Genomic DNA, 13,202 nt, shown 5'->3' on the forward strand with positions numbered 1-13,202 from the left:
CGGGATCGGTTCAAACGTCAAAGGCTTGACGGTCCGGGGGAGGGGATTCTCCGCGGTTAATTTGACGGGGTCGCCGTGAGCTCGCGTGTCCCGGACTGAAAACACGCGCTCTCTCCAGCTACCTACCAAAACCCCGACCACCTTGTCCTTTTTTGTTCTTTTGTCCCTTTTGTCCTTTTGCCTTCTGCCCCGTTTTGAATTCGTCTTCCTTTTGCCGATGCTTCGAAGGGAAATTGAATTTACTTGTTCTTCGTGGTGCTTTCGCCATCACGATCGCAATTTTTGAAGTGAAATTTAAGGTCCATTTGTTTTGTAAAAAATGAGTGATTCGAAAATCGTTATCCTAAAAATAATTGAATATGTCCCTAGAAAAAATCAATTAACAGGAAATATCTTTGTTATCAATAACAAATTATGGTTAAGTATTTTCATGAATGACTAAAACATTTTTCGTCCATTCGTTCTTATAAAAAATCACAGCAATCATTTTTTTAAAAAGACAATTTCTAAAAAACTTATTTTTCACGAAACAAATGTACTCATAATAAAATAGATATACATGAAATTTCTTGAGTATTTGTATTAGATCGTGTTGTGGATGTTCTGCATGTTGATTTCATATAAGATTAATTGGGAAGTGCCCATGTTGATGTTTTATATTTGATAAACAAAATTTTCTTTTTTCTTTTTCTTATTTTTGGGTAGACAGGGAAACTTTTGGGATTGGTCAATTTTTTTCATTTGAAAGCGATTTTACATCCTACGTAAGACAACGTCTTGCATATGTAGTCATTTGAACGTGGACGGGATGATGTAGATCTCCGGAGATAAATAGAAGAGGTCATCGTGAATTAATTCTTTAATATAGGGTTTATAATATCACTGAAAATCTCAAACTTGCATCCCTACGATATATTTGCTCCGAATCAATTTTCCCACCTCACAAAAAAATCCCATATTGATTTCCATAATTTCCATCTAGAATTTGCACCAAACTAATTTTCATCTTACAAAAAAATCCAAATCAATACATCTATCCAAATCCACCCTCCATCGCATTTTGTCAAAATATCCTATTGAAAGGAGTTTCCTCCCCAAAAATTCACGTGTGAATTTGTGGCAAATATACTAGTTCCAAGTCTAATAATAATATTGACCTATGAATATATATATATAGAATCACAATGAGTTTATGAGATAAACCTTCATTTAAGATAAATTATATATATATATAGAATCACAATGAGTTTATGAGATAAACCTTCATTTAAGATAAATTGGATAAGAACCAAATTGACGAAGGAATGCTTCACATATGTCTTGACTTTGCCAAGCCTAGTTCCTCGATCTCTTGCTTTATGCCAACTCTATTGCATATAGAGTAGATCTATTTTGTTTCTAGTATCCTTGTGAGGTGTTTGATTCCAGTCCCTAATAGCCTTGGTGAAGCAATCCACTGAAGAAGATCCTTCTCCTTCCCTTTTTTCGGAAGAAAAGGAGGATCTGGACAAAATCAATGAAAGGGAAGAGATCCGAGTGAACGGAAAGGAAAAAAAACAAGGGATGAATTTAACTTGCAAGAGACATTCTATAAAAATAGCCAACCATCCTTGATGCTATGTACATTGATCTTAACTTGACAAATTCATCCAATTGAACTCACACTCAAAAGAGGACCACAAGCTCGAGGCTCGATGAACAAGAAAGTATCAACATTAAGAAACTTCTTGGGGTTAGCAGTGAAAGAAAGAGTGTGGCATTCATTTCTTCATTCATATTCATAGCTGAGTCTACTAAAAGAGGGACTGGCCTCATCATGGTGATTAGAGGTCATCTCTAATTGTTCACCTGCAACAAGAACAACATTTATGCCAAAAGGACTAAGAGCTCTTATTTTGTGTCATATATGCCGGGGTTCTCTCAGCCACACTTTAAAATGTTCGATAGAAGGGGAGACCTGCAGCATCATCTAGCGTATTTCCTGGTGTTGACTTTAATACTCTTTCATCCGCTGGTACAGAATCCATTGCTATCGGACTTGGCAAGTAGGCCCCGAAGGAACAAGTCGTAGACCTTACATTCTTCTTTCTTTTAGTCTCCTAAAAAAGAAAGCCAGTCACTTTAATTTGAAATGACTTTAATTCCAAATAAATCAAATCTCCCTAAGTAGGATTTGAACCTACGATCAGTCAATTAATGACCAACCGTTCTACCATTGAGCAAATGAGGAATGTGCACCGGCTGTCATGGGGCCGAGGTTGAAGAGGAAGACTGGTCGACGGAGCTGAGAAACGACGTGACATGCACTCGGACTCGTTACTCATTAATAAGACTCCTGACTCGTCGTCCTCTTCGCTTTCAAAGAAAGTCAACGCGGCGTTCGTGCGAGCTGCCAAATCAGTCGCCCTCGCTGAAAACTGGTACAACGTCTTTTGCTCCTGCCTTCTTCTCCTTCGTCTTCGTCTTCGTCTTCGTCCTCTTCCTCTGTTCTTCACTTGCAAATTTTGATCTTTTCTTTTCCTCTTTTCTGTTTCGTTTTTTTTGTTGGTAAATTACGATGGAGGGAATTTAACGAGCCGTGCCTTACGGCAATCGCCAGATGACGAAGAGCTTCTTCTTCTTTCCGAGATGGTGGTGGCTCTGGCGCTGTTAGGTTATGATTTATGGCTATAATTTAGGGCTTGGAGATGATGATTAGAGCGATGCGAGATGTATAATCTAATCAATTGCATGTGGAGATTTGTAAACTAAAGTGATGTGCGATGATGCAGGTGGATACTTTAAAAGGAGGGTGGGTTCAATGCATAAGAGTCAAGGGAGCCGTGTACCTACTTATAACTACTTGCAAAGCTCTATTTTACATTAAATTCACTTAAAGTCGACTTCTAGAATTTAGAATTTTAATGACGCAGATGCATTTGGTGTTGAATAGCGGGCAAACTCTTAACGAGCATTGGCAATTCAAATGTGAAAAGCACCTTCGATAGGTTTTACAAATTAGAATAGAGATATGCTAGTGTAGAAACATGCGCGTGACTTGGGAGTGGGTTACGTATGGAGAGAAATGAATCGATCATTAAAAAGAATCGAGTGGTTTTTTAATCAATGTGCATTAGTTAGTGACTAAAAACACAAGAACTGGATGGTTATTTGACGAACAGAGAGTGATGAAGAGTTTTAGCTTTTAATAAAGGGTAATCATGGACAATTAAAAATGAGACAATTTGGAGCTTTGGTTTATCAATATTGACTAATTCGCGAGATACAGGTTATGCGTAAGCATGATCGCGGGGGCAGGTTACGTATGCAGAGAGATGAATCGATTTTTAGGAGTTTAATAATGATTCGATTATTTAAATAAGTGTTGGTTAATTACTATTATTATTATTTATTTATTTTTGTCCTAGTGTTGGTTAGTTTTAAACATGTGCGAATTTGAGGGTTCCTTGGTAATTTTAATTTTTGAAGAAAGTTAATTATGAAAAGCTAGAAGCAAGATGATTTGGGATTTTTGCTTAATGATGCAAATAATGGTTCCGTTTGGTTCGGCATTTGTAATGGGCTTTGGGACTCTAAAGTCCCTTAGTCAAATGCAAACGCATTTGTTTCGTGTTTTTGCTCAACTTTGAGAAAATACAATTACATCTCCAAACTACTTTAAAAACCTTTAGTCCAAAACAGGTCTCGAGATATTTTGGAAATTTGCATTTTCGGAATGCAAGTGTTGGCCTTAGTTATTGATTATCTTCTTCGAAAACTATCTCACAGAAAGCCAATTGGAGGCCAACGATCGCTAGCCAAGAGGTCGTGCGAGCCGGTGACCGCGCCTGAGGATCACTCGACCCTGGCGGCAACTTGCTGCCAAACCTCAGGTGAGGCTTGGGTTGTGCGACCAAGGCAACTGATGGCCTAGGGGTCGCACAACCTTAGGCGAGGCCATTCGGAGGTTGGATCCGGTGATCCAACAGCCAAATCGGCCACTGGACTTCAAAAAATTTTTAAAATAAAAATTATTTACAAATGTAATTTTTACCAAACGACATTTTAACAAAAGTTCTTTCGTAATACACTTTAAAAAAACTCCCTCAACCTAAAATTATTTGCATTTTTTCAAAAACATTCCCCAAAGCCGAACTAACCAAGGCCAGCATAACTATTACACCGTCGCTTGGGTGGTAAACCCTAATCAACAGGCGGTTCGGGTCCCATATCAGGTCGAAAAGTCCGTACCCAGGCCCGTTCATGCAACTGGCAAAGAACTGCCTTGTTTGTAGAACGGTCCGGCCTTGGCGGGCCCAAGAACCATGGCCTCTGTACGGACGTTGTTAGCTTAGAAATTGTAGGATGCAAAATCAATCGAAAGACAATGTCAGTCCATGCTACCGCGTACGTCCGCGCCTCCGGTCACAAGCCCAAAAAAATAAAAAATAAAAATACTCTCGACGTATTAGTACAGTCAAAACATTCAAAATCCCCCTCTTAAACGACGAACTCTTGACCCCGAGTCCATGACCCGGTACAATCACATTGGTGGATCATCTGACATTCGCACGGCCAACTGCTATAATAGACCCGATCCACGGTCAAGATGGAAATTTGCCTTCCGCAGTGATTTTAAACAGCAATGTAATTACATTTTATCATATAGTACAAAGCAGCAACACGTCCATGTAAAGTTTGTCGTAATTCAATGTTGTTGTTGATGGGGATATATGTCGATTTGACGTCCACATATGTTTGATATCTAATTTTTTATAATATTTTCCCATCTTGTGAAACACATTAATTTAATCTAGAAAATAAAAAAAGATTAATTTGGGTGAATGCACTAATTTAATATATCTTGTATTCGATTCTTTACTTTTGGACGCCTCTCTCTCTTGAGCAGGTTGCCTTTCGTATCCATCGGCCCCCCAATTTTGGGTTCCTTTATTGGCGATTATAGGGTTAACTCCAATTCTGGTCCTCCCTCTTTTGCTTTTTATACAATTTAGTCCTTCAAGTTTTTTTCTTAACGTGCAAGCAAGGTCCTCTTTCTTTATATCGCTCCGTGCAATCAAATCTTTCGTTATTTATCATTTACTAATGCCGTCAAGCTGTTGATATGGCAGAAATTTCAACACGTGTCAATGATATGTTTCCACATCAACAAATCAGGAAAATGGAGGAGGGCCGGGCATGACGACGTAGCGGCCTTGCTGAGTATAGGAGGAGTCGATGGCTATTGCCTTACCAAGTAGAGATCAGCATAGTTCTCGGATATAATTGAAAATCCGACAACCAAATTGATGGAAATGGGTTCAGTTCCAAGTTCTTGAATATACCGAGTAGATTAAAAGTTCCAAAAAAATGAAAATTTGTTTCAACAGATAAGTTTTAGATAGAATTGAGAATATGGAACTTGGAACAATTCTTTATGTTTTTATTATTCTGTCTTTGAGAGGTGTTTTGGCATTTCATGATATTCAATTATGAGTATGTAATATGAAACCACTAATTTGAACTCTCATTTCCCGCGATATCCATGGCTAAGACTTTCCCTTTATTAATATTTTATAATGTTGTAATCGGTGGAGCTTAGCAAATGGTGGTCATTAGAGGTAATGATTTTACTGCAATTGTTTAATTAAGAGTACATGTGATACTTGAGTAGACCCTAAAAACCACGACATGGTAAGCTCCAAGTTAAAAAAAATTAGGCAACTTGTGTTGACATGTAAATTCTAAATTCTACGTGAATTGGACGAAATTTAGAAATATTTACCCTTATTACCAAGTCCTAAAGGTAAGATTGAAATCTAAAAAATGAGAATATTTTCCGAAGGACATTTGCCTTTCTTTAAGTAGGCAAGGGTCGATGGCCCCCTCCCACTGACGATGGTGGTTGGGTCCTTGCCGACGGATGGGCAGTCGTGCCCAACCGTTTACCCTTATTACCAAGTCCTATATTGAAAAATGCATTAATATGATCTAGCAAATCAAGAAAAGATTGATTCGGCTGAATGCATTAGTTTAATATATCTCGTCTTCGATTCCTCACTTTTGCTGCTTTGCACGCCTTTCTCTAAGCAGGTTGCCTTTCCTATCTATCGGCCTCAATTTTGCGTTCATTTATTTACGCTTATAGGGTTAACTCCAGTTCTAGTCATCCATGTTTTCCTTTTTATGAAATTTAGTCCTTTAAGTTTTTTCCTTAACGTGCAAGCAAAAGTCCCCTTTCTTTATATCGCTTTGAGCAATCAAAATCTATTGTTAATTATCATTTATTAATGACGTTTAGTTGTTGATATGGCAGAAATTTCAATACATTTTAATTATATGTTTCCACATCAACAAATCAAGAAAATTGGGGTAGGGGGGACTATCCAGCCACCTTGCCAAGAATAGGAGGAGGTCGATGATCATTGTCTTTCAAAGTAGGGGCGAACAAAGTTTCAGAGTAAAATCAAGCTGATGGAAATAGGCTCAACGATTCTATATTCCAAAGATTAAGGAATCTATAAAAAGTTTTTGTGTTTTTCTTGTTTTATATTTTTGTGCGATCTTGTGACAATTTATAACGTCCAATGATAAATGTGCGTCACTAGTCCATATTCAAGACTGAAACTATTGCTTTGTTAATATATTATAATTTTTGTGTGTCTAAATATGAATTTTCATTAGTAGAGTATAATAAATTGTGGTCATTATTAACTGTGATTATTCACTATAATCATTCAATTAAGAATACAAATTAAACCTAAGTAGATCCTGGAACATATGAAATGATAGGTTATAAGTTCTAAAAATTAGAGAATCTATTCCAACATCTCACCCCTATTATAAAGTTTTAACAATGAGATTGAAATTCATATTCGAATATCTTCTGATGAAAATCTCTCTATTTTATTAAGTAAGTCAAGGGTTGAAGGTCCCCACCAATTGACGAAGGTGGTTGGGCCCTCGTCGACGGGTGGGCAGTTGTGCCCGACCCTTCCCCAACCCTCTCTCTATTACTTTATCTCTAAATATTTTTTAACATTTCTAAATATTTTTTAACATTTCCTTAATTGTGGGTGTTAAAATATTTTTACCATGTCAAGAGCGGCACATTCGTAGCTCGATGGTAAATAATGAAAAGACTTAGATCGTACAAAGCGATAAAGATAGAGGATTTAATTGTACAATCAACGATTTTAGAGTATCAATTTGCATAAATAGTAACGTACAAGGACCAAAACCGTGCTTGATCACTTATTATATTTCTGCCCTTTTTCTGCTTCCTTCTTTTTATCCCTAAAGTAATCACCTTTTTTGCCTGGAAAACAGCAAACGAGTCCTCCTTCCGCTGCTAAATTGCGCAGATCTATGGCCTCGCGTCACTGTACCTTCCACTCCGAAGATTAAAAATCGCTTCCTGGAAGTGGGTTCTCGAGATTGTCCCCAGGGGGTGAGATCCCACTGAAGAAGCAGCTGAATTTCTTCAAGGGATCTTCGCAGGCCGGATGTTTCGGCCGTTGCTTTTCAGTCTGTGAGAGGGAAAAAGATTGTCCGAACGTGATAATTTGTCATGGCAACGCCCTCTCGAGATCTGAAGAGCAAGACCCGAGTCATGTGATGTTTGTTTGGTCGGTCTCTCTTAGCAAGGCAATGCGAAATTGGTGAAAGTGGGGGCCTTTTCGACTGTTTGCGTGAGGTGGGTATTGCGGGTTTAGTGGGAAGCGAGAGAGATGATTCAGCTTCTGTTCTTCGTTCTGTTCGTGGAGGGGGCTCTGCTGTTCTTGATGCTGGTGAAGATTGGGCCGTTGAGAGAGCTTGTGATGAAGAGCTTGGAGCAGTTGAAAATGGGAAAGGGTCCTGCCACTGTGAAGACGATAGCTGGTACGATGTCTGTGATATTGCTGTCGAGCTTCATGAGCATTGTCAAAATCCAGAACAAGGGTGCGAAGCTCGGCACCATGTCTCCCATGGATCAGGTCCTGTGGAGGACTCACTTGCTCGAGGCCTCACTCATGGGTACTCTCTCTCTCTCTCTCTCTCTCTCTCTCTGCGCGGGCGTGTGGGTTTGTGTTTGGGTGGGTGTGTTTGTGAAGTTGAGCTTTCACGTGAGTTCTTCTATGTGACATGGATGATGCTAATCAGATACCAAAGGTAGTAGCTTTTGAGTTAACATTGTGGTGATTTATAGAATTCTTAATGGGGTACGGCGTTAATGTAAATTGTAAATTGAGGATGTTGGTGTCCTGCTTCTTTACACGCAGTTTCTACGTGGAGTTCTCGATCAGCAAGATGTGATATTGCTATGGTTATGTTGGATACGTGCTCGAAATTGAAAAACCCTACAGCATGACTTATGGATAAAAAAGCTGTAAACACAGGGGGTTTGGTCATTCCTGTGGGCAATCTATGATCTGATAATTGGAGTGGAATAACTTTGAAATTATCGGACTAAGTTGGAAATGATGTGGCTTTGTGTCATGAGTGGTCATGGAGGCATCGTAGTTGCCCTGCTATGGTTCCCTTTATACAGTTCAAATGTTGGTTCCCGTTATTGTTGGGTATGAACTGAAGAACTATTTTGCTTGATGCCCTAGAGGACCCTGCAAGTTCTTGTTTGGTAGAAGGAACAGGAAACCTTTCTATCTGAGTGGTCTTTTTGCTTATATACCGATACTGTTGTTGGGGACAAGGTTCCTCTTCTAAGAAGCGTGCAGACGGCCAAAACGGTCACATTATCGAAACGAAATGTGAGATATTAGATGTGGCAGATACAATGGTTGTGCACATCTATGATTGGGCATGCTACTTCTGTGAGTTGTTTTTTCCCCTCAAAAGAAAGGATTGAAATTATTAGCTCAGAAGACTTGGTGGGTATTTTCAAATCTTTTGTGTGAAGTCGTGTTTGAAAATTTTTCTTCCATTTCACTGGTAGTTTCTGGTTTTGAACTTGTTCCATAAACTTGTGTCTTCTATTACCACAGAACTATTCTTTGGTGATGTTCGCTTTGGGCAGTAAATCCATATGAAAGGGTATGAGTACTATTGTATGTCGAGATTGAAAATGTCATGTAATTCCTCATATTGGGTTGAATGACCTATCATTGTACTTCTGACCTGAGTGATGTCTCAAATTCATTAAAAATTATTGTAAAAATGGAGTCTTAATCAGAGTATTATCTCCTATCTCCTACATGGCCAATATCCTTGTATTTAACTGACTGGCTGGTTCAATTACATTCACTTAAGATGTTAATAAAACTTCATCAAGTAGGTTAGATTCATTTCCATTGAGAAGGTTTAATTCATCATTCTTTCTATATCAATCTTTGTAGGTTCATGTGATTAGTCTGTTACAATAGGTTCTCCAAGTTGTATGTGAGGTTGGTGTCAAAGTTGATCTGACAATTTCTTTTGTACCCTGTTCTCCGAGTCAGAAATTCTATTTCAAAATATCTTTGGTTCTTTCATTGATCAGTTCAGAAAGGTAATCCTTTTCACATATTTCTGAACGCATTACATCGTCTTTACAGGGTTTACCCTGTTTCTTGGGTTCGTCATTGATCGAGTGCATCATTACCTCCAAAAGTTAATTACGTTGAGGAGTAAAGAGGGCGTGTCCAAAGAGGAGGTTGAAAGTCTTCGCAAAGAACAATTGGAGCTTAAAGAAAAGGAAGGGAAAAGTCTGAAGGAAATAAAGCAACTGCAGAAAGAAATTTCCAATATGTTGGAGGATTTGAAAAAATTGAAACTTGAATGTGAAGAGAAGGACAAGAAAGTTGAAACTGCCGAATCACATGTTGCCGCCCTTCAGAAGCAGTCTGCAGACTTACTCCTAGAGTATGATCGCCTATTAGAAGACAACCAAAATCTTCAGAGTCAAGCTTCAGGACAGAGGATGTGAGTAGTATTGGGATTTGCATATTTTGGGGATCATTTTTGGTAGTTCGGACTCGATCATACCTCTTTTTACTTCAGGAGAACACTAATTGTTTGGCTGGGAATTGCATTGGAAGCAAAGGGGATTGAGTGTGAGTTGTCTTGCCCCCTCCTAGGTGCATGAAATTTTGTAACTGATTTGTAAGTCTCAATTGTTTTTATCAGTCATCTGATCCTGCTGTTTGTATCTGTCTTGGTTTTTCCACATCAAATCTAGGCTGTCGGTTTAAGGAACAGTATTTTCTTTCATTGAATATCTTCTATTTAGCAAACAGAATTTGCAAAATCGAATATGTCGGCAAGATGAGTAAAGATGGTGGAGTTATAAAGTTGAGAAGCGTTGCTTCCTCTGTTTACAATCACTCATGAGGATGATGTGGGTGTGTGTGACTGCATCTGTAAGCTTGACTTTTTTTTAGGGACAATTATCTTTTAGGCACACATGTTATAAATTCCACAAGGATGAGCTGTTTGATGAGCCATGCTGCTCCTTCTACACAAGTCTCGAACTCTCTCTTTTCCAAGAAAATATTGCCTGTAGACCTTTTAGGCACCATGACAAATAGGCAAAATTCACATCCTCTGGGGCAGTTTCTAGTCAGGAATCGCCAAATGAATTTGGAACCATCAGATGATGAAACAAACCGAACATCATTCGCAGCAAGTTGTATGCCTCAAGATAAGTCCCTGTTCCGGACTAGGACAGGAGCATGTCAGTTCCGGTTTTCGGGTTGCCGTGCAAATACAAGTTAGTTTCCTCACTCTGTTCAAGATCGCAAAACGAACAACTTAGTCTTGGTTCATGTCTATCGGGTTTTGTCGCCTGGTATAAATGACCCAACATCTGCACAACAACTTCATAGTAACTATTGCTTTTACCTTCCTTTAAGAGTGCCTGAAGATTCCCATCCAGTTCCACGACACTTAATCCGGGGGCCTTCGCGCCTCCTGCCATTTTCATTTTCTGCTTTACACGCTCTATTTCATCCCACTTCCTCACTGGAGCGATGTAGTTCGAAACTACCGCTGCTCCAAGTTGTCTTGAGGAAGCCAAAAGTTAGACTAGACGAGCATAATTCGTTTCCCAAGGTTGGATTTTGTATCCTCTGATCATGGTTTCAAACCAGTACCGACTTTGTACGAGACCTACGTGACTCGAGAAGCAGAGCAGACAAGCGAATGCTGCATGATGTGGTTTTCTTCGCCCTGTCGCTATCATCCGAAGAAAAAGCGATGGAGCTTCTGTTCCTTGTCCGTGAATCCCGTAGCCGGAAGTTACGGCTATTCCAACAGACCAAGTCCCTACGCTTTACCCTATCAAAGAGCGCAGCGCACAGCCGGTGAAGATAGCTCTGCACTTGGAGTACATGTCTATCACAGCCGTGGGTAAAACTTTCCTTAGGACATGTTTGCTAACCATCTCAAATTCTGATTTTTTATTCTCGAAAATAGTTTTGGAATAGAATCATTTTATAAAAATTTTATTTTCGAAAGTAAATTTGGAACGGAATTAAAAGTTTGTTCGTTTCGTGGAAAATGGATCATTTCCGAAAATATTTTCTCAAAAGTTATTTTTCCAGGAAAATGACAATATTTTTTTGTGTTAGACTAAAACTTAAAAATGTTTCGGAAAAATTGATCATTATTCCCAAGAACAAATCTAAGAATCAAGCGATTTTCTTCTTTTTCTTCAATTTTCTCTTCTTCTTCTTCATCTATTGCCACCACTGCAGTTGCCATCCGCCGTCGATCGCTGGCAACCGGTCGCTAGGCCAGGGCAAAGTCCAGCAAGCTCACCGGTGGCCAGTTGGGCCTCGCCTAGCTCCGATGAGGCTTGCCCAGCCTCGCCAATGGCCAAGCAAGCCTCGCCCCCTAACGAGGCTTGCCTAGCCACCGGCAAGGCTTGGTTGATGAGGGCGGCGACGCTTTGATGAGGTTGCTAGCCCTCATCTAGTCGGTTCCGGATCACGGCGGCCACTTGAAGAAAAAGAATAGGAGAGAGAAAGGAAAAAGGAAAAGAAAAGAAAAAGTAAAAAAATATTTAAAAATTAAAAGAAAATGATTTGGAGTATAAATTTTGAGCACAACACCAAACGCAATTTCATTCTAGAATAAAAATTTTGGACAATTACCAAATGACTTAAAATGCTTAGAAATTGTTCCCGAAAACATAATTAAAAAAAATCATTTCTAATCATAAATTGTTTCCAGAAATAGAATCGTTATCAAATGCACCCTTAAGCCCAAACCTTCTTAGAGGATATGTATGAACTGACTTATTCAATTTAAGTAGCTCGATTTGCGAGCCTGCTGAAAGCACGCTCGCCAGGGATGCCAAATCTGGTTTACACCCACAACTCAGCATCTTTGCCAACAGTTCGAGTGCGTTCCCTGCAAAACAATTCTGATCAAATCCAGAAATCGTGGCATTCCAGGATATCGCATTCTTATGAGACAAGCATAATTCGGCTTCAAATTGACCGGGTTGACAAATTCTGTTTCTTCAGTAGTTGACAGAATTCGGATGCGTAAGCTTGGCTCTAGCGGTTCGGTGCAATCACTGCATGGCAGACGGAGTAGCAATTCGTGAACTTCAGATAAGTATCGCATCCCTCACTCATGGACGATATTCATAGCTACGAACTCTCTGGCGATCAATCACCCGCATTTTGAGTACTCAAAGAGCACCGGAAAGGACGATCCATTCATTTCCACTATCATCAACGGATGCCGACCATCCCCTCAACCTATGCAGCTGAACTACCTATCGCCGAAAAGGATGGCTGACTTGAGAGAAGTGGTGCTTAGAGATGGGAAACTGAAGAGCTGCACTGTGTTCCAAGTTGTAGCTGTGAAGATAATTCTCATGCATAGACGTGTGAAATGTGTATAGAATTGTCTAGACATATCTAAATACATTTAAATGCGTTGTGTCGATAAAAGTATCATGTTCATATGTTTTGTCGCATGTGTCTAGAGCGTGCCAAAACAAGAAAAGATTTAAAAAAGTTAATGTGCAGGCGGCACATTAATTAATCGTGTATAAGACAAATTGATTAAATTTAGCTGAAATGCACTCAATTAATGTTAGAAAACCGTTCATCTTGTTGGGAAATTAATTTTTGCCTTTATGTTAGAATACGGGATTTAAGTGGTTCGGCCTCATTGAAAATGTAAATGCTCAAATCTATTTTACAATCTGTGATGCGAATGAATTTAATTTATCAAATTAGTGCTGGAGCCAACGACATCAAGAGAAGAAAGCACAAAGCATAAATAACACATTG

General features: G+C 39.2%; 1 protein-coding gene across 1 annotated transcript; it reads left to right on the forward strand.

Moving 5' to 3' along the window:
• Positions 1–7,248: 7,248 nt before the first annotated feature.
• LOC104456529 (B-cell receptor-associated protein 31) lies at positions 7,249–10,244 on the forward strand. Its single transcript, XM_010071334.3, has 2 exons — positions 7,249–7,995; positions 9,510–10,244. Exons 1-2 carry the CDS (start codon positions 7,710–7,712, stop codon positions 9,878–9,880), a joined length of 657 nt encoding a protein of 218 aa, XP_010069636.2. The 5' UTR covers positions 7,249–7,709; the 3' UTR covers positions 9,881–10,244.
• Positions 10,245–13,202: the final 2,958 nt, after the last annotated feature.

This window comes from Eucalyptus grandis, chromosome 8 (assembly GCF_016545825.1).
Source record: "Eucalyptus grandis isolate ANBG69807.140 chromosome 8, ASM1654582v1, whole genome shotgun sequence".
NCBI classification, from domain to species: domain Eukaryota; kingdom Viridiplantae; phylum Streptophyta; class Magnoliopsida; order Myrtales; family Myrtaceae; genus Eucalyptus; species Eucalyptus grandis.

Excerpts from the sequence above, each read along its gene's own strand:
- LOC104456529 (XM_010071334.3), top strand. The coding sequence starts at position 7,710 with ATGATTCAGCTTCTGTTCTTCGTTCTGTTCGTGGAGGGGGCTCTGCTG. Across the intron at positions 7,996-9,509 it reads GCTCGAGGCCTCACTCATGG|GGTTTACCCTGTTTCTTGGG; the intron begins GTACTCTCTCTC and ends TCGTCTTTACAG.